General features: G+C 38.8%; 1 protein-coding gene across 3 annotated transcripts in view; it reads left to right on the plus strand.

Moving 5' to 3' along the window:
• Positions 1-15,725, plus strand: part of NUBPL (NUBP iron-sulfur cluster assembly factor, mitochondrial) — an 87,792-nt gene extending 72,067 nt beyond the window's left edge. For all 3 annotated transcript variants that reach the window (XM_074824588.1, XM_074824589.1, XM_074824590.1), the window contains 2 exons: positions 2,689-2,771; positions 14,847-15,725. In XM_074824588.1, coding sequence (XP_074680689.1) covers positions 2,689-2,771; positions 14,847-14,909 — 146 coding nt within the window. In that variant the 3' untranslated portion in view covers positions 14,910-15,725. The remainder of the gene's footprint in view (positions 1-2,688; positions 2,772-14,846) is intronic.
• The last annotated feature ends 5,730 nt before the right edge of the window (positions 15,726-21,455 follow it).

Consider the following 21,455-nt stretch of genomic DNA (forward strand, 5'->3'; position numbering starts at 1 on the left):
ATTTAATTAGGAGTGATGTGAGAAATTTACAGGTTTAGCAAGGAATGGATGAGATGTATGAAGAAAACCATCGTGAAGTTTACTTTCAAACTGTCAGTGAAAGATCAGACTGAGATTAGTACCCCAAGGGTTAAATTTAGAATTATAGTACTTGATCTGATTAGTATGCTCCTCCTTCCAGGGATGACCATTATATAATAACACCATATGGTATTACAAAAATTACTGCTTACGGATTTTACATTAATCTATCCCAAATGGAAGTTTTATCCCAATGTTATTTGAATTCTGCCCAAAAGCCTTGAGAACTTATATATATATTTAAAAGTATATATTTAAAATTAGTATTTCTAAATTTATTTTGCTTGTATTTTGCAACACCTGTGGCTGTTCTGTTTGTTCAGCTAAGCACCTAGTCCTCTTGTGAAACCTGACAAGGTTTTAGTTTCCATGATAAAATCTGATAAATTCTGCAAGCTAACAATGTGCAGGATAGAAAAGTATTTTCCTTTTAGTTGCTCAGAATTGGCTGCCTTTAATATTACTGAATACCTCCTTTATTTTGTTTATGACAGAAGACAATTAGCAGTTGCCAGTAGACCTTTGAGTGTAGTTTATTTTTTCATATACTTTTGATTGCCTCGTCTTTTTATTGTTCCCTAAAGGAAAGTGTGCTAAAGTTTGTGAGAGAGATTTTGTGCTGCAGATTGTTTCTCTCCCTGTCTCTGAAATTCCCCTATTTTGCTTTTTTTTTTTCAAGTTTGATGACCATAACTGTGACCAGAAAGCTGTACCATTGATACACATAACACTAAGATGATAATTTCTGTACAACTCCATCCTGACCTTTGCACTTCCTAACTTTTAAAACTGTATCTGCTAGTAGAACCAGCAACAATGACTCTCAGATTTTAAAAATTATTTTTGTTTTTACTTCATACAATAAATTCAAATTATTCTCAGCAGTCACCCTTTCTTTGCAGTCAGCAATAATTGTTAGTATCAGAGTAATGTACAATGGCAAGTTCCCATCGTATTCTGTAGTGAAGTGCAAAAACTTCATCTTTCTCAAGCCCTTATCACCCAAACAACTGTGTAGATGCTTTTGCTGTCTTTATGCTTCTGTTTAATTTATAAGTTCTTGATTTTTTAAAAAAAACTAAGATTGCATTTTGCTTTGTCTTCTGACTTGCATGTTTTCTCATACAAGCTCTGTTATGCTCCTGTAGAACCAGCACATCTTTGCAACTATGAGGAAGAGAGAGGCTGCCATTTTGTACTAGGGCAGTTCTTTTTGTAATTCTCTGAGATCGTTACTAAGCTCCTAGTGAGGAAGTATTTTTTGTTAACAGAACATCCTTGGGAAAAAGGTGGAGATTAGTTTCTGCATAAAACAATGGTAGGAACTAACTTCTGGGAGATATACAAAGTTACTGTTACTCTATTAAGAACATTTAAGGTTAAAAAAACTTTGAAAGGACCCCCTAAATATTTTTTAATGAATAAATGAACAGACTTTTATGCCTAAAGAAATTTACTTGTGACTGAAACAAATAAGAAACAATTAAATTTGAAATGGACCGTAATAATCATAAATAACAAGTTTAAGTTCTTCAAAGATTCAACTCACTAAAGCCACAGCTTTTGTGTTTGCTATTTGTTTGGGTTTTTGTTTGTATTCCTGCTTGCTTTCAGATCTGTTTTTTAATCTCTTAAGCTGTGTCAATTTTCAATCAGTTTTTTTAATGTTTCTTTTTCTGACTACATTGAACTTCTGTAATTTACACTGACCTTGATTTGGGTTAAATAAATGTTGCTAAAGTGTATGAATTAAACTGATACAGTTTCTGAGACCAGTCAAGATTGAACTAAGGTAAGCTGTTCTGTCTACATCCATCCATGATGTAAAATGTAGCTGTATCTTCCATTAAAGTTGGTCTTCAATTCACATCGTAATTATCTATGTAGCAATGAACCAAACATGGGAACTTCATATTTTCTTTAATGCTGAAAAACTTATTTCAGCAAGTATGTTTCAGAATAGAACAGGGCTGCTGATTCTCCTTTAGAGCATTCCTTTCCTCTCTGATAGTTCCCTACTCATTAGAAAAGGAGAATATAAAGAAGATTTCCATTGGAAAGAAGAATGAACTGAATAGTTGTCTACCTTTTAATTGGATCCAAGGCCTAATAAGGACAATAACAAATGCTATTATTTGGAAATTAAGTATTCAAAGAAGTCTTTGAACAGTGATTAAAATCTTAAAACAGCACTGAAAAGAATATACAATGAGGAAATAGGCTGAACAGTAAGTTGCATGATGAGCATTTCCCTACACTGAAGCGGTTTTTTTTAACATACACAAAATAATTTGTATCTCAGTCTGTGTTTTTCTGTGTATTCAAGGCAAAAAAGCAAACTGCCTTCTCTAATACATGACTACAAAGTATAATCCTTCCTATTCAGCGAATGAAAAATCCAGAATATGTTTGACATCAATCATTATGGATGTACAGAAACTGTACTGCAGCCACTTATAATTTTAAATACTAATTTTTTGAGATTAAGTAATTCAAAGACTATACTGAACTGGAATTTGATTTCAAGTTGCTTTAGGGCTATTTTAATGAAACATTTAAAGAAATATTAGGTCTTCATATATGTGTGTCTTGGTATTTTTGATACAGGAGACATTCCACTGCATGTTAATATACGGGAGATGTGTGATTCAGGACAGCCTGTTGTGATCTCGCAGCCTCAAAGTGATGCCGTAAGTTTGGTGCACTGCACTTAAAACAACAAAAAGCCCTCCTCCAAAAGCAAATAGAGAGTGCTTCTTGTTATTGCTGTTTGAAAAGAAATGTATATTGGAATGTGTGTAACTTAGGGAAATAAAGTAGAAGAGTAGTGTCATCAAGTAAGTCAAGCCCTTCATTTTGGAATGCTGGTCATCTGTTCTGCCTCTGTGGGTTTCGTTTTGTTTAATTAGTCTGAATCATTCAGAATAGCGAAGATTTGATCCAGATTCTGGCCTGTCAAGAAGGGGAAGGTCAGTGTCAAGCCTCATGAGACCTTGCAGCTAATGTAGGTCCTCTAAAACTGTCAGTTGAGCCTTTGGTAGTTGAGCCTGGAAACTGTCAAAGGGTCCTATCCAAAGATGTTTGGAACAAAACCTGCCTATTGTCAGGACCTGGGTTGTTTTCAGCAGGAAGTGGAGCAATTTACACACAAGAGGAAATGGATTTTTCAGTGCATTTACCGTAACATTTTATTGCCAAAGGAAAATAGGAGTTCTTGAAGTGGTGGAAGTCAGATATGCAAGTCTGTAAAGAAAAGCAGTTGCCCATATAAAACTTCATTAGCACCAATAGAGTAAGATTTTCCTGGCTAGTATTTTCTTACTCCTCTGCTGGAGTTTGTCTGCCAGGCTCCGTAGGGCAGGGTGTTGTCTGCCACATTGTGTTTGTACAGTATATGGCATGATGCAGCCTCACTCTTAACTGCTGCTTAGATGTTACCATAAAAAAAAGTGATTAATGCTGATAATAGATGGTAGAATCAATTAGGGATAAGATAGAATGTACCTCAGGTACATTCTAATATCAGTCACCTTTCTTATATCATGATTGCTAGGCACATGCTGCAGTATTTTTTTTTTTATCTTCCCACACTTCTAAAAGAAAAAAAACAAAGGGGGATTAACACTGTTAATCCAGCATTATTAACATACTGATTGGGATTCTAGAGGAACAGTGACAGTCTTAAAATTGTAATACATTATTTTGTTTTGAAAGAGAAGCAGCAGCGCTATGACATGTTGATTTCTAATTGAATGCAATATTTTTGCTAGGCTCGGGCAAGGACTGTGCTGATCCTCTGTGGAATAATGTAGTGATCTTGAGACTAGATCCTTATGAAAAGGAATCATTTTAATCCGTATGGTAGTTTCTATCTGAGAAGTTTGATCAGCAGTTTGAAGGTTTGAATAGATGCATGGCTTAGCTCAAAGTTGAAGCAGAACAACTGAGCAAACTAAGATGGAAGGCTCACAGTATCTGAAATCTATAATAACCAAGAGTCTGTAGCCTGCAGGACTATCAATCTAAAATTCAGACTTAGGATAGCATTCTGAAAATTAAAAAAGACAAGAAAGTCTGTTGTGTTGCCATCTGTTCCTCCTTGGACTGTGTTTCTGGTAACGAAAGGAGGGGTTATAAGCACCATTTGTGGCAATTAAGTTAAATATGAAGAGGAATAAAGATTGACAAATATGTGTGACACCAGGGAAAACTTCTAATATTATTCTCTGCCACTGTGTCTGTGAGATAATAATTCTCCTCAGAGAATGAGGTTTTTTTTAGATGTCACTAATCTCTACAGAATGAAAAAGAATTTCCCTTTAGGTTTGCTTCTCATTTTAAAGACAGAGAAATTTATTGTTGTTCACTTACATTTTTAAAGAAAAATTAAATTCTTATCACATAACTGATGGTGGGAGAAGGTTATATAAGGTCAGATTCTAATCTTTAATACATGACACCCATCGCCATGTTTCTCAAATAAACTAAAATTGTGGTTATTCATGCATGAACAATCACAATTTTTCAGATAGAGAACAATGTACTCAGAGCTGCTGAAATTATCTCTGCTCTCGTCCCTTAAATTTACAGCATTTTTTTAATATAAAATTCTGTACAGTTTTTGTTAGAGCACACTTACAAATCAAATACAGAATCATAGAACTGAAATAATACCTAACAGATTCAAACAGTGGGGAATAAAGATAGTGATTGACTTTTCAGAAACCCAGCATGCTGTCACACCTTCTACGCTCTGTCAAGACTAGAATAAAGGGTGTTTCTAAAATATGTTAGCTAATACTTTTTTTTGCTTACACACCTGCCATGGGGTTCAACTTGCCTTGCTGATATGTAAAAGTATAGCTCTCACTCTACACTAGAATTTTAAAATGTGTAAGCAAACTTCTCTATATTAGTTATTTTAAAGCTTAGATGTAATTGGTGGAAAAGGGAAGTTTCCTTTTCACAACTAGCAAGGAAATACTAACAACTAAACCAAACCTTCCAGAAAAAAAAAAAATTGTAGAATTATGCATGTGTGAACTTAGAAAGTTCTTCCTTGGGGAAGGCACAGAATATGTAAGAGTTGCCTACTTGTGGAAAGGGCTGACTATATAGCTAAAGGACGTGAGGGTTTAATGGCTGGAGTTCTCTTCTGGTGAAGCTTGAGACAGTCCCCATGGAGAAATAAACAGTGTTGGTAAAATGATTTTGCTCTTGGTATAACATTGTCTATGTTAGTGTTTCTGTCAGTTTAGTTGTTTAAATTGTGGCTTTTTTCAAACCCTCTTCGTTGACAAAACTTTGTTATGTGCTGTAGAAATTGGAATATTGCTGTACTCACATGTTAGCCTAAATGACAGGGGCTAGTCTGACAGAAAGAGAGCAGACACACCACAGCAGTTAGGAGTGATATAAGATCCTTTACAAGAAGCTAATAATTTCTTAGTTTAATCAACAGTGAGGACTTACCAGACCCTTCTGGAGATAATTGAGAGTCTTGGGAGCATTTTCCTCTTCCATCAAGCAGTGGAGGTGGATTGGCTGACTAGGGCTTCATTTTTTTGCTCACCCAGACGTATGAGAGAGTCTCTAGACAGCAGAAGCTAGTAAAGGAAAATCAGGAACATGGCTAAAATGGTAGAATAGGAGAAACTGTAGGGAAACCAAATGAGGAATTGGTGAAATCAGGTGGCATTGATCATGCTCAGATGTAGGCAAACCTCCTAGGGATCATGAGAAGGAAGCAGCAGCAAAACAGATGTTTGAAAGAGGCATCCTGAAACTTGTGGATAAGAGAGCTAGAAACACAGCAAGAGGTACAGGACTTGATTAGTTGCAATGGAGTCATTTGTCCACCAAATGAGTTGCTTAAATGCCCAGTGAATTCTCTATCAACACTGGGGGAAAAGGTAAGTAGTTCCTGAGAGCTCCTCCATCTGTGAGCGCAAAACCCAGAGAGGTACGGGACAGTTGATGGTTATCTTGTGAGGACTTCCTGCTAGAAACTTTTGGGTATATCACAACCTTAATGGCACAGTGGATTTGTTAATACCTTGCTAGAACAGACAAGTTAGCTGTGAGTATTGAGCGCCAAACTCCCATCTTTCTCAAGATCAAAGAAGCAGTTCAAGCAAGTACAAAATACATTTGCTGTACCAGTGTGTCCGTTCACCTTCTAAAATCTAGGGAGTCTTGCTGGGATACATTTCAGGGAGGAGTCATGCTGGAGGCTGAGGCAAGCAGTAGATGTTGTCTTTCATTTTCTTGTCGTGGGAATGAGGTGATAAAAAAAAAAAATAAATATGGAGGAGAAATGATACACCTCTAAGGTTCAGCAAGGATAATGTATTCAAGACAGAAGAGAAGTCATGAAAGAATGAAGTTTAGGTTTCAGCTTCTTCCCCTTCTCCATTATTAAAGAGACAGTGAATCCTCATGGCAGAAAGTATAAAGAGGATGACTGCTTTTGAAAAAAAACCCAAATGTCAGGAAACATGTAATGGTCAGTTAGTTCACAGAATCACAGAATCATTCAGGTTGGAAAAGACCCTTGGGATCATCGAGTCCAACCATCAGCCCTACTCTACAAAGTTCTCCCCTACACCATATCCCCCAACATCTCATCTAAATGACCCATAAACACATCCAGGGATGGTGACTCCACCACCTCCCTGGGCAGCCTATTCCACTGTCTGACGACTCTTTCTGTGAAAATTTTTTTCCTAATGTCTAGTCTGAACCTCCCCTGTTGGAGTTTAAAGTCATTCCCTCTTGTTCTGTCACTAATCACCTGTGAGAAGAGACCAGCTCCAACCTCTCTACGATGTCCTTTCAGGTAGTTGTAGAGAGTGATGAGGTTTCCCCTCAGCCTTCTCCTACACAAACGAAACAGTCCCAGCTCTTTCAATCCTTAGTGTTTTCTTGCCACATACTGTTATGGAAAACATTTGCAATCTATTGGAAAAATACTTTGAGTTCACTCTCCTGTTCCATAAAAATCAAGTAGGATATATTGGAAAGGCAGGGGAAGGTGAAGGGAAGCAAACCCCGTGAATCATATATAGCTTAGAGTGTTGGATCCCCAGATCACACAGCCTGTGCAGTATGCACAAACTTACATGCAGTGTGGTGAGGAATTTATGGCTTGGGTAGGAAAAGAGCCAAACTTGTCCTGGTGCAAGGAAACCAGGACCTGTGGCTGGAATGTCATCCTATCCAGCTTGTGATAAAGGAGCTCAGTATATGATGCAAACCCCACATACTTCTTGGGGGAGGTTCTGTTACTGTCCAGTTCACATTTAACATTAAGTGGGAGATGTTTTCAGCCCTCTTGCAGATTACATATACTCATATGTATTGGTGAAGGATTTTGAGGCCAGTAAATTGCACACAGCTCTATAAAGGGAGAGAAAAAGGCCAGTCAAGTGGAAAGCAGGGGCATGAGGCATCAGCAGTCTGACGTAACAGAGGAGAGTAATTCTGGTTAAAAATCTCTTTTCAATTAAATTAGAAATGTTACAGACCTTACCGTGGTATTATTCAAAGAGACAGGTGGAATTTGTATTCAGAAAGACTTTTTTTCTAGAACTGTATGAAAGGGTGATGTGTGAGTAGGGTAAAAATGTACAACCTTTTAAAGCCTGCAAGAAATATTTGGAGAAAAATTGAAGCAGTGGTAGCAAATAATGTTTGCTGTTGTTTAGCTGTCATCAGTAATTCCATTTAAAGAGCGGTCTCTCCAGGGTGTGATATCTTTAAAAAAAAAGGCAAACCCCAAAGAAGGCTGCATGATATGATTTATAATATGCCTTATCGTCGAGGCTTCCTTTGAATGGTTGCAGTAACATTTGGTATGTGTAGGTTCGAATCCTTCATTCAAGGTGTAGATAGTACAATGCATCATCACACCCTCATTTGTGCTTTATTCTGCTGAAGAAAATGCTGAGTGGTGGGATAGTCTATTTGAAGGATGTTACTATATTGCATTTGAATTGCGCTGTTCTACTTAACCATGTTTTCTGGTCAGGATGTCTTTTTTTGATGTATGTAATGGCACCTGAGTGATGTACATGCATAATGGCACCTTGAGGCTAGCAGTGTTTCCAGCTGAGGCTCCCTCAGAGGACAGCTTGGCTTTTGCAGCTGCTGATATATAGGATTAACAGGAAATTTCCCACAAGCAGTAAAGATTTTTTTTTTTTGAGGTATTGGATTCAGGAAGCATCCAGTTTACTTGCCCATCTCCTCCATTTCATGTTGTAATTTATGGATTGACTTTTATCATCTCATTAAATCCTCTTTCTGGGCTGAGACTTCATTGCAGCTTGGCAGGAGTTGCCAATACATGCAAAGTAGAATCTTACGGTAGAACTACCCAGAGGAGTTCAGACTGGGAAAGGCTCTGGGCCTCTTGCAGCAATCAAGAATTTCTTTGGGTGACGTGAAGCTTTTATCTGAAGTGGAAACGCATTTAAACCTGTGTTTATCATCATGCTTTTACTGCCTTCTGAGGTGACCACAGTAAAATACAGACATCAGAGGGCAACTCCAGTCATGCACTAAAAGTTGGAGTTCTGTCAAAGTAACAAGCAATTTCCATGGAAATTAAAGCTATTTAAAAATCTGATTGAACTGGAAAATGGACTGTGGTTGAGTAAAGGGAGTGCTAACAAGAACAGAAGCTATCACCTGTCATTATTTTCATGCAGATGATAACTAAGTCTAGTATTTGTCCTTGTGATAGTCACTATTTGATTTGTTGCTTATGGTTTCTAGTTTCCTTTAGCAACGAATAAAGTATAAGCCCCCAACAGCTCAGTTGAGCAGATTTAAATACCTTATCCTTCTTTACAGGTCTATACCTATAAAGCATCCACAGTGTTTGATATTCCAGACAGCTGGGACTTGCATAGATTTTCCCTTGGATTGCTGAGCTGGATAAAGCATCTTAATATTAAGTCTTGGAGTCTTTTAATCACAAATAGAAGTCAGAAACCATGTCAGTACCAGTGATAAAAGGAAGACTAGGGAAAATGTGGGCCCTCTCCAGAAGGAAACAGGAGACCTGGTTACCCAGGATATGGAGAAGGCTGAGGTACTCAGTGACTTCTTTGTCTCAGTCTTCACCAGCAAGTGCTCCAGCCACATCACCCAAATTGCAGAAGGCAAAGGCAGGGACTGGGAGAATGAAGAACCACCCACTGTAGGAGAAGATCAGGTTCAAGACCATCTAAGGAACCTGAAGGTGCACAAGTCTGTGGGAGCTGCTAAAATGCATCCACGGGTCCTGAGGGAACTGGCAGATGAAGCAGCTAAGCCACTATCCATCATATTTCAGAAGTCGTGGCAGCGTGGTGAAGTTCCTGCTGTCTGCAAAAGGGGAAACATAACCCCCATTTTTAAAAAGTAAAAAAAGGAAGACCCGGGGAACTACAGGCCACTCAGTCTCACCTCTGTGCCCGGCAAGATCATGGAGCAGATCCTCCTGGAAACTATGCTGGGGCACATAGAAAATAACGTGATTGGTGACAGCCAACATGGCTTCACTAAGGGCAAATTGTGCCTGACAAATATGGTCAGGCATTATGTTTTGGAGCTGAGCTCTCGCTAGAGCAGTGCGTTCAGAACATCATCTGGTGGGTAAGCAATTGCAGACTCCCAGTGTTGGTGGGGATGTGAATGGGTTGCCAAGGGAAGGTGAGGGCTAATAACAGCTTTCAGCTCAGGCCACTTCTGTGTTGGAGTCCTAGGTGGTGAGTTAGTATGTTGTTGCTGGGTCTGGCGAGGGTAAGTGTTACATGGACCATGTAACCCATGGAAAATTGACTATGAGCCAGCAATGTGCGCTCGCAGCCCAGAAAGCCAACCGTGTCCTGGGCTGCATCGAGAGAAGTGTGGCCAGCAGGTCAAGGCAGGTGATTCTCCCCATCTACTCCACTTTCATGAGACCCCACCTGCAGTGCTGTGTCCAGCTCTGGGGTCTCCAGCATAAGGCTTGAGTGGGTCCAGAGGGGGGCCACGAAGATGATCAGGGGGCTGGAGCACATCTGGGGACACTGTGGGGACAGGCTGACAAAGTTGGGTTTGTTCAGCCTGGAGAAGAAGCGGCCTTCCAGTATTTAAAGGGGACCTACAGGAAAGCTGGGCAGGGACTCTGTCAGGGAGTGTAGTGATAGGACGAGGGGTGACCGGTTTTAAACTGAAAGAGGGTAGATTTAGATTAGATGTAAGGAAGACATTCTTTACTGTGAGTGTGGAGAGACACAGGAGCAGGTTGCCCAGAGAAGCTGTGGCTGCCCCCTCCCTGGAAGTGTTCCAGGCCAGGTTGGACGGGGCTTTGAGCAACCTGGTCTAGTGGAAGGTGTCCCTGCCCATGGCAGGGGGGTTGGAACAAGCTGATCTTTAAGGTCCCTTTCAACCCAAGCCATTCTATGTTTCCAAAATTTTTTGGTATGATTAAACAGTCCGATTTCTTTAATGAATATATTGACTAAAGTTAGTAAGAACCACAAGCTTTCAGTACTGCTGAAAATCAGGTCTCTCTTTTTTTAAAGGCCCAAATAAAAATTTAGGAGACAGGTATGATGATATGTACATGACAGGGGCATTGGAACTAGATGATCTTTAAGATCCTTTCCAACCTAAACCATTCTATTCTGTGATTTACACTCTGTAGTGTACTTGGCCCACAACCAAGTGATGGGATCAGTGTGCTTTTTCTGAGTTGCTGGATCTGAAGTTGTTTGTATGCAGTGGTTAGGGTGAAGGTGAATGTGCTATCAGTTCCTACCTGTTTTGACTTTGTTGATGAGTACATTGCATTCTGTATTTGTGTGGCCATTGCACTGGACACTGGAAGCTACTGCAGTGAGCTGTTTGCAGGCTAAGGTCTGCACTTCAGTGAAAGGCAAGCTAGCAGGTCAAGCCAATACAATCCATGAGAACAGGGCAGACTCAGCTGTGACCTGCAGTCAGTTTGCAGTAATCATCCTAGAAGTGATGCACACTTCCGTCATGGTTAAGATATTTAGGGAGAATGAAATCCCGTAACTGAAAGGCTGGCATTTCTCTAGGATTACTATAGGGCTTAATTAGATGAGCTAATAAAAAGACTTGCCGTTTAAATCTACCCCGTGTTTATTATCCTATGACAGAGTAATGAATGAGGATGTTCTGATTATTTAGGCTAAGTAGGACTTTTCAGTCCTTTTCCTGATGAACTTCATTACAAGTTCACCGTTTCCTACTCCACAATCTATGCTGTCATTAGTCACTTCATCATCTACCGTGCCCTCTAAGTCCTAAGGAGGTTTGTGATTTAAAGAATGCTGTGCTCTTCTGGCAGTGTTTGTACCAGTGTTGGAGAGGTAAACAATCTCTAACGTGGCCATTATCCAGCTCTTTCGACTCTCTGAATGTCACCTTTCACCTCTACCTCTGCTCTCCCCAGTGCTGCTTTCAGACCCCATCTAGGCAGCGTTCGTAATGAACGAGTCTGGTCTGTTTTTAAGGGCATTCTGTCTTTCTGTGCACTTCTTCATCAAAGCAAGGAGAATGTTTGGCTTCCAGCTAACTGGTATGTTACTGTTAAATATAAAGTTGTCCATCTGCAAAAAAATGCTTTCAGAAAGACAGTCTATAAACCATTTCTTTAGAGCTTCCAAACCATAAAGGGAAAAACTGATCTGTAAAGTTCACTTTTATCCTATTAAAATGAAAATGGTTGTGAGTGATGAATAGGAACTCATCCTTTTCTTTTTCTCCTCTGGCTTTCCACCCAAAAAGGAAGTAAAAAATCCTTTCCATTTTTCAGCTGCAACCCATCTTCTTTTGCTCAGTAATGATGGAATAAACAGCTGAACTGAGCTGTGCTGTCTGTCTACAGATGCCACACTGAAAAGATCATGAGTAAGAGAAACCATTCAATACATGTTGGGTTGTTTTTATGTAATGAAAAGCATATTGGCAGTCACTGAGATTCCATTTAGACCTTTCACATATGTTGATTGATAGGTCCTCACTTATGGCTGCATGATTTCTTCAAAGATAGGAATCTAAGGGTCGAAACAGTTGATTTTGTCAATGACAGGTAGAGTTCTGTAAGGAAATGCATGAGATACTGGTCTGTTCAACATGTAAAGTAGTGGTCTAGAGAAACAAAAAAAGGATGCTTAGCAGGTAAATCAGATTGCTGGTAGCACTAGAGCTAGGTAATGCTAGCACACTGGCTACAAATTGTTGCACCAGGAACCTCCTGTTACGAAGCAACAGATAAGCTACTTGGCAAATGAGTCAGTGTACACTGTGCAATTGTTGCCCAGACACTCATTAACAGTGCTTTTTGGGGAAAAAAAAATCTAGTTTATTGGTATGTTGACATAAGGTAACACTTAGACAAACCATCAAGTCTCCCAAGCTGGATATCTGGTTGCTGTCTGGGTGGTTATGGAAGTCTGTGTTCCAAGGACCCTTGCCAATGGTGTCTTTGGCTGGATCAAACGAGACTCCCTGAACTGCTGTTTAGCTCAGTTTTAACAATGCAGCTAGTCCATGGTCCTATATGACTATTGCAGCATACGCATGATCTGGTGCTGCTGATTATCTTGGTTTATGTACAGAACATCTCCTATCTTAGCTATGTACAAAAACACTGTCCTATGTTACTATTTTGGCACCTGCAGGAACAATTTCTACAGTCTGTTTATCATTCTGTGTACAATTTGGTCAGCTCTGGAGCAGCAATAGCCCGGGCAGTCTCTAGAAGGGGCCAGATTTTCCATGCAGGTTGTTAATTGACTCATTAAAACACATTAATTAGTCTGTGCAAAGTGGGAGCTGCCTGCGGGACTCTTCAACATAGTCCAAAATGCCCACCTGGAGCACTCCTACACCAGTTAGTCAAATACATAACTGCAAAGGCAGCTTGACTTCAGTCAATCACCTTATTTCAAGTTGGTCCATTATCTCATCTGGGCAGGAGGCTAGCTGGGGAGTAGCTAGACCACCCAGGGAATTAATGGCCATATGTGGTGGGTGTTGCATAGTGGCACAGCTGTGCTACCCAACTGCACTGCAGTTATACCCATAGGAGAAGTTTGAATTTCATGCTTGTGACTTCAGTTCTGTAGTTCTTGCCACAAAGTCGTGCATGTGGGAGAAAACAGTCCTAGCTTGGCGCCTGCATTCCTTACAAACTCAGAAAATGATGTGACTTTAGTTTTAAGGTGATGTGAGCACTGATACTGTGAGACACTGAGGCTGAGAGCACCAGAAAAGAAAACCTGACAGGCCAGGAACGAGCCCTAGAACAGAGGAGACCTGTTAGGGTTGCCTGACCCTGCAAAAGGCAGAGTAATGAAACCAGGTTCAGACTAGTGACGGTTGGTTGGTGCTAGTGGCCCAAGTGAGAGACAGACCTTCTCTTCCTGCTCCTGTGGCGTCAGGCATTTGTTAGTTTGTTTGCTATTTTAAAGGCTCATCAGGGATGCGAGGTCTAACTCAAGGTTAGAGCTATCTGAGAGTGCTGCAGGAGGCAGGAGAGATTGGTGCCGTAGGGAATATTGTGGTGATTTCTTCAAGTAAAACAGGGAAGGTTGTCAATGTAGGCTCCATATGCAGACTTACATAAGAAGATGAAGAAATAGCTTGGTTACAGTCTAACAAAGTAGAAGCAAGCTGAATAGCAGGGGAGTTTTCTGTTATACTAGACAAACACGGAACATGATGTACCAGCTAGAAATTGAAGCATGACAAATTCAGATTATAGATAAGGTGTACATTTTTAACAATGGAAGTAATCAACCTCTGGAACAACGTACAAGATATATATATACATGCACAAAGATACTCTTTTAGTTGAAAATCTTTATATCAGGATTGGAGACCTTTCTAAAAGCCATGTTCCATTTCGACTACAAGTTACTGAGCTTGGTGCAGGAATTACTTGGTTTCATTTTGTGGTTTGTTCTGACTTTATACATGTCTCAACATTAAATTAATGAATACTTGATGTTAGACTGATTGTGGTCCTAGCTGTGTCATGTTTTTAGAGATGTTAAAAGTAGTATGCTTATTTGGGTCGCTCCCAATAGTCTTACAGTTCCGTGCTCTTCTGCCCTCCAGCTGACGGTATCTGACCAGATGCCGCAGGTTGGTGTGAGAGGGAGATTTTGCTCTATGGATTCTGGTGTTGCAGAATTAGTTCTTTCCAATACCCACTTCAGTCTTTTGGAAAGATGTCTTTTTTTTGAAAATACTTTAATTTTTAATGTCTGTATAGGAAATACTGTAGTCTAGTCTGTAATGAATTATCTCAAAAAATTTTTCTGGAATGTCATTGTTTTCTCTGATTCTCTATCTCAATCCTGTGCACGGTGCATCTCAAATCTTCAGGGTGAGGAAAGTTTATAATTAATAGTACCTGTGGGACTAAAGAGTCTCCTCCTTCTCAACACTTCTCCTCCAGAAGAATATTGATTCTGTTTGCTGTTTAAGACAAATTGTTCAGTCAAGTTCTATTCTCAGAATAATACCAAAGTTAAATTTTACACCCCCCCCCCAATATTTTAAATAATCCTTGTACATTATTTTATGTATTAATGCATCATTTTTCTTGAATGCAAAACTGGCTAAATTGAACCCATTTATTGTAACATTTCTGTTTTTCTTTGTAGGTGTGTGACAGAAAAGACACCTAACAAGATGTAAAATATTCCTTTTTATAGAAAACAAAAGGTGCTAAATATATGTTTCTGTTTTTACAGGCTAAAGCCTATCTAAAGATAGCTATGGAAATAGTAAGACGACTGCCAGTACCTCCTGCTTGAAGTGTTTATCACTGAAACTTACCAAAAAAGTGATCTTTTGGTGCGACCAATGCAGAAGAGTCCTACCTAATTATGTGGATGCCATATCTAAGAAGTTTTTTTAGGAGTTAATTGTGATACTCAGTTTTTCAAATCATTGGCCATGTACAAATGGATTGAAGTATGCAAAAGATGATAGACAGTATTTAACTGCTGGATTGTAACATCATCAAGCAAGAAGGGATGAAGTATGTTTTTCACATATGTACTGTTTTAAGGTCAAGAATTAAAAACAGCCACTCCAGCCAAGCAGAATGATGAGAGGGATGCCAAGGCATAAGTCCTACTTAAAAAATGACATTTCTGTCAGTTTTGGTTCAGCTTTTTACTTGGTTAACTACCAAGTTGACCTTAAGTTCTGCAAATTTTAAGAAGCAAATTTAGTTATGTAACTGCAGTACTTTTGTGTTCATCTTCAAAGAAAATTTAAAAAATTCCACATATACTCTGAAGAGTTCTTGTGATGGATCATGAGCAAATTCATTCATTATTGGATAATGTTCGATCATGAGGCAATTCACAGTTTAGTGGAGAATGGATTACATGATCCTGAGGCTTATTTCTTGAGTCCTTTTCATTGTAATGGACCCAGACAGAAGACTAGGTAACCAAGGTCTTCACTGAAAATCAGATGTTGTGCCTGAGCTCAGTCTGCCAGGGGATGCAAATGATCAAGATAAATTAAATTTATCATTGCATATTCCTATTACAGTGGAGCAACTTGGAGTTTGAATATAAAGGTGAATTTGTGAAGTAAAGAAAAATTTGGTCTTCAAACTGTGTGGCCTTCTGGTTTGTTTTTTCATTACCTTACATTTCTGCAATCTTTATTTTTGTGTTGGTGTGTGGAAGTGGAATAATATGCCTTCAGGCAATGAGTTTCCGTTTACAGTTAGATGTTAGAGTTGACATTTAGGCTTTTTCATTTACATAATCAAGTATGGGTATCTTAAACATACATCTTAACTGTACCGTACTGGGAATTTAACCATACTAGGGAGTTCTGCTGTTGACCTCTGTGGGACCAAGAATTTCCTGGTAGTCCAAATAATGTTCATAATTTTGGATGTAGTTGTTTTTTCTTACTGAACTGATACAACATAAAAAGTTGGTATACATTTACATTAAGAATATTTAAGTAATATGTACCAAGAATTTACATGGGAAGGCTAGACACAAATTATGGGCTGAATTTCAGTCTTAGGTTATTTTGTAAACATGTAAATTATATAGTCCAAAACTATTGATTTTTTGCTTCAAGTCAGTCTCTGAATCTCCCTGCCCACACCCTCCCCCATGAGATTTCATACCAGTATTCAGCTTTTTCAGAAGCATATTATCATAGGCCTATAGAATTGACACAAATATTCACTTCCTTTCAGTCGTCTAATATATTTTACAAAAATTAAAGCTGGCTTAGTGTTCTGCCCTTTCATATTTTATTGATAACTTGGGTTTTTTAATTGAGTTTTATCTCTACACATACGATTTATTCACTTCTGCTTTACATATTGTAATTGTTGATATGTATGTCTGTAAGTAATCCTGTGGTTGTTTTGGCATAGTATAATCATACATTTCAGTGGAAAAACTGGGATTTCTGACTGTTTTTTATCAAACAACTGTGATACTTTCTGAACTTTGGTATTTATTATTTTCATTCTGTTAAAAAAGAGTGTCTCTGACACCCAGTTCATGTTGAGACTGGGTGAACAATCAGTATGCAGATTTAAGATTGTTTGTTTTCCATTTCTTTTCTTTCTCATTATTTCTTGGGTTAGTTGAGGGATGAAATTTTCTTATATTTTTACTCCTTTTTGCTTTTTTTCCCCCCCTTTTAACTAAGTATTGCAGTTTTGCTCTGTTGAATATTTTACCTGCAGAACTATTTCGAATGCCTTTATCAAGAAACTGTTTATCATGATAGCTTATATGTAGCTTCTTAGCCAATCTGAAAATTCATATTTAATTAATACTTTTGTGGAAGGATTGCACAATGTAGTAGGTGAAACCTGATTTATTGATTAAAAATTGTCATTAAAAATTTTTTTTAAAAAAATTGTACAGAGTAGGTAGGACATTTCTGCATTTAAGGATAGCAGTGGTCGAACCAAATTTAAATTGAGAACCTCTTTCATTTACTTTCCTCATTCTCATGAGTAAAAAAGTATGTTTCCCAGCCTTCCTCGGGCAAAGAAACTGAAGGGCATTGACACAGTGTTATTGCTACTTAATGTTATAAAACACATACTCATTTTCTTTTTTTATTATACTGTACACTGTTAAATACATATTAATGAATTCTAGTCAACATACTAGATTTGACATTGTAGTTCATAAAATCCCTCATGTAAGTTATTGGATTGGGGGTGGTGGTGGTTGGATCAGTCAGAGGTTGAGCAGGAGACAGTGGCATTTAACCATCGTTTGTGAATATAGATTATAGACTTGACACATAGTGTTGTTTGTTCTTTTCCACTCCAATATTTTACTTTAATCTCTGTGATATTTCCTAGTGTACTAGCGCATTTTATCTAAAAATGCTAATCCTAACAATTGGACCTGGCTTTCCTGAGCTGTATGGGTAGATGCTCTTTGCTCAGGAGCAATGGAGACTTACTGCAAAATTACTGTGGTCGTGGGTTACCACCACAGAATTATTAATGTTTGTAGTGCTGTAAGCTGCAGTTACATGCTGCAAAATCCCAAAGAGGAAGAGAAAGAAAGAGTAAGGCTGGGGAGGCATGGGGCCAAGCAGGCAGGAGTGGGGACAGAGGCGAATATCCATCCCAGGTTATCTCCTGGGTAGGTTAAGAGCAAGATTCCCAAGATCACCTTGCATCACTGTCAGAGTTATTTTCACTTTCACAACACGAGCCTTTGTATAGTGACCACAGTTGTTGTTTGCAGATAACTGCTGTTTCTTGGGTGAAGAGCCATATGGGCTGCGTCTTAACACATTTCATGGCTCTCAGAATTTTCAGTTTTGATGATACTGAAGCTGAAAGAGGATATAGAATTGTTTGTGTCAGGGAAGTATTTTGCTATAAAATTTTTACTGCTGTGTTCAAGTCATTGTGAACTGTTTAGCCTTCGAGACTGTGGTTTATGCAATCCCTCAGGTGTTACATTTCACACAACAAAATAATTTCTAATTGTTATTTGAAGTTATGAGAGAAAAGTAGTTTGCAAATCAGTTTACCTCTACTAATTCAATTTGAGCTTAGACTACCTGCCATTTTAGTTGTTCTGATTGGTGATCATGGTGTTGAAATAACACTGATGCAGAGGAAAAAATGGCAGAAGCAGGTCATCTACAGTATATTAACAAAAAAACTTGGTAATTCTGAACTCACTTCGAGTCACTTGGACTCACTTACATCCAATGCACCAGGTGAATCCCCCCATAATATCTTTCCCTTGGTAAGTATATGGTTTTCACCTACTCAAACTCCCTCTTGGGTTTTTTCTGCTTGTGGTGCTGTTAGTGCCGATTAGAGCAGGATTTGATCCGAGGCAGGTGCTGCATACTGGTTTGTTGGTAAACTTTGTTCAGGCTGTTACTGGGGCCCCTAATGTAAACCAAAGACTGCAGTCAAGGTGGGAAAAAAGGGAGTAAAGAAGGGGTGAAACATGCCAGTGGGAATATCTCCAGGTTCCCAGAGACCCTGCCATAACATTCGACTTTCAGGTTCAAGAACATATGTGGGAGAAAAACAGCAGAAGAGCAGCAGGAAAGGAACTCTTCTGTTGCTTAGGTGAAAGATTAAAGAGTTGTGAGAGGCTCTGCAGGCTACAGAACTGATTGCAAAGGCTAAGGCACCAGAGGTGCTGTGTGACAATATAAAGGGGATTTTGGTACTTCAATTTAGCTGTGTAAAGCTTCTGTCAGAGCATCCCCAACTCCAAGACTGGCACATGAGCTCCGTACCTGAGTCCCCAAGTTTCAGGCTCTGCTTCTGTCCTTCCAGGTATCATTAGTGGGGGTAGGATCTCCACGCTTACTTTTCTTGCAGTACTTGCCCAAGGTGCAAGAAACTTGTTCTATGCCTGGCTTTGGCTGAGAGAATTCAAATCCATAGCTCCTAAACTTAGGAGAGGTCCTCAGCCACCTGGCTTAGTCTTTACTAAGGACCATCAAGGAGTGTTCATCACTTCCTCTATTGCTGTAGTGCTTGTGGAAGAAATAAGGAACATAGTCCTAAGCACAGCTAAATATTTTTTAGCCTAATATCTTGGGCTGGACTTTGATCCTTGCTCCCAGTCTTATTGATGATTTTTACCGAATGAGTTTGTGAATCAAATTATCAATCCTTACAATAATGTCTGTCACTGTAGCTGCTTACAGACTTGAGAAAAGGCTCTGGGGTTCTGCTTTTGGATTTTGATACCCGAGTGTCATTTTAGTTTCTCATGGCCACATCTGGGTCTATATTGTGTTGTCATTTTTATGTACCAGGAATGCTTCCTAGTGGAGATGGTTAGGGGAAAAGGCTTCTGCTTAAGGACGCTTGACAATAGGATGAATCTGAATTGCTGATTTAATTTCAGAATTGACTTTTAATGGCAGGAGTTATAACAATTATATTTTATTTTAGCAGCATATCAGCCAAGGCACTGGTATGTCAGCCACATATCACAGAAACACAGCAAAATAAAAAATTCCTTCCAAAAGTAGTTTTCAGCCTAAATTTAAGACTTATCTTTTTTTGCGGGCTCTGTTTTACATTATAAAGATATTAAGTCTGAAGAACAGGTGTATTCAGAGGTCTGTATTTTTCCATTATCTTCACATATTCAGGGAGGCTTTTTTTTTTTTTTTTCCAGCAAGAAGAAGACAGGCATTTGTACGAGTCTGGATCTGAACACCCACTTTAATCAATGCAAATAAATGACTTCTATGGAGTACATGAGTCTTCAAACAAGCTAGTGGGGGGAAAGAACATCTGTTGTCCTTTAACACTGTTGAGGGCTTACAGATTATTCGAAGTGTTTTCACTCATACCACTGGGATTTTGTAAAACTTCTGTTATTTCCTGTGGTCCAGAGGTTTTCTCTTTTCTATGAGAGAGAGACAGGAGACTCCCCACACTTGCCTCCCCCATGTATGCTTCCTGTTACTAAACAAGGTCTATTTTAAGAATATAAACTTCTGGTTACTTCTTCTGAAAAGTGTTAGTTTATTTATAATGACTTTCTAATGGTACTTATGAGTACTTTTCCTTTTTACTTTCAGGGATTTTTTTTTTTTCCAAATTAATATTTAAGGAATACTATAATGTATTTTTAAAGCCCAGTTTGGCTGGGTGAGAAACTGTCTTACTAAGCCAAACCCGTATTCTGTAGATTTAATTTTGGAGTGTTCATCCAGCGTGTAAATGTTGCAAATATTTTTACATCTCATTAAGGGAAACTGTTAAAATGAATAAAAGTTCAGGAGCCTGAGCACTTTCCTGCTCCGCAATAAGCATTTTGAGGATGGCGTGAGATCTGTCTGTAGTCTGGTCAGACAGGCCAGGGTGAGTTTATGTGTTGTTTTATCTGCTGAATCAGGAAGTTTCTACATGTCTCTCTTCAGAGGAGGAATTTCCATGTATAAATGGGCTTTTGTCTGTGATACCTTGAGGCCTCTAATTAATTACATTTCAGATGGAGTCAGAGGATTTAGGTTCACACTCCCCACTTCCTCCCTGCACTATAATAGGACCTAATGGCTATTTTGGAGAGTTACTTTTTAAAACAAGTGTTAAAAGGCTGGGAAAATGTGCCTCATAAGCATCTAGGCTTTGAAAACTTAGTCTAATAAACCCACATTTATTCGTGAGTGCCAGCTCTACTGGGATCTCTTTTGTAATGCCTTAATATCCTAAGCTTTTAGGAAGCCTGTGAATCTGTTGCTTGTTTGCACGTTTGTATAAATGCATGTTTTACAAATGCATTTCTTATTAAGACAGACTGCTGCTTCACTTTCAGCTTGATATCTCTGCAGTGTAAATAAACCCCTTTTTCTAAAGCAGTTTTCCTTGACTATTGGTAACATATCTAGAAAGTTATTCCTCTACAGAAAGAAATGACAGGGCTGCTTGATGCCTTTTTCCCTGTTGGGTTAATACAGGAAATTGTAATCAGTGTCTTCGTGAATGTTGTTGGTTTTGTTGCCCTGATGGGAAATATATCTTCACTAATACAAAATGAAACTTCTGATAAAATGCCTTTTAATTATTAAGAGCTTGTAGCTCATGAACATTGAAAACAGTGCACACTAGAGTAATTTATTTAAAATATTCCTATTTTTACACTTTTAAGTATGGTTTTTAAGAAAGCAGTAGTAATATAGACATTTGGACAATTTGGATTGCTTTCCACTAGCTGAAAAGGTCTGCCATTTTCACAAAGAATATGACTCAGACAAGTATTATTCACCATCAGTGCCTGTGTACAGAATCCTATATGTGAATCTGCAGTAGCAGGTGACAGGAGGGAAGAGGGATGACGTGCCAGTGTTCG

This window comes from Strix aluco, chromosome 4 (genome assembly GCF_031877795.1).
Source record: "Strix aluco isolate bStrAlu1 chromosome 4, bStrAlu1.hap1, whole genome shotgun sequence".
In the NCBI taxonomy this organism is placed as follows: Eukaryota; Metazoa; Chordata; class Aves; order Strigiformes; family Strigidae; genus Strix; species Strix aluco.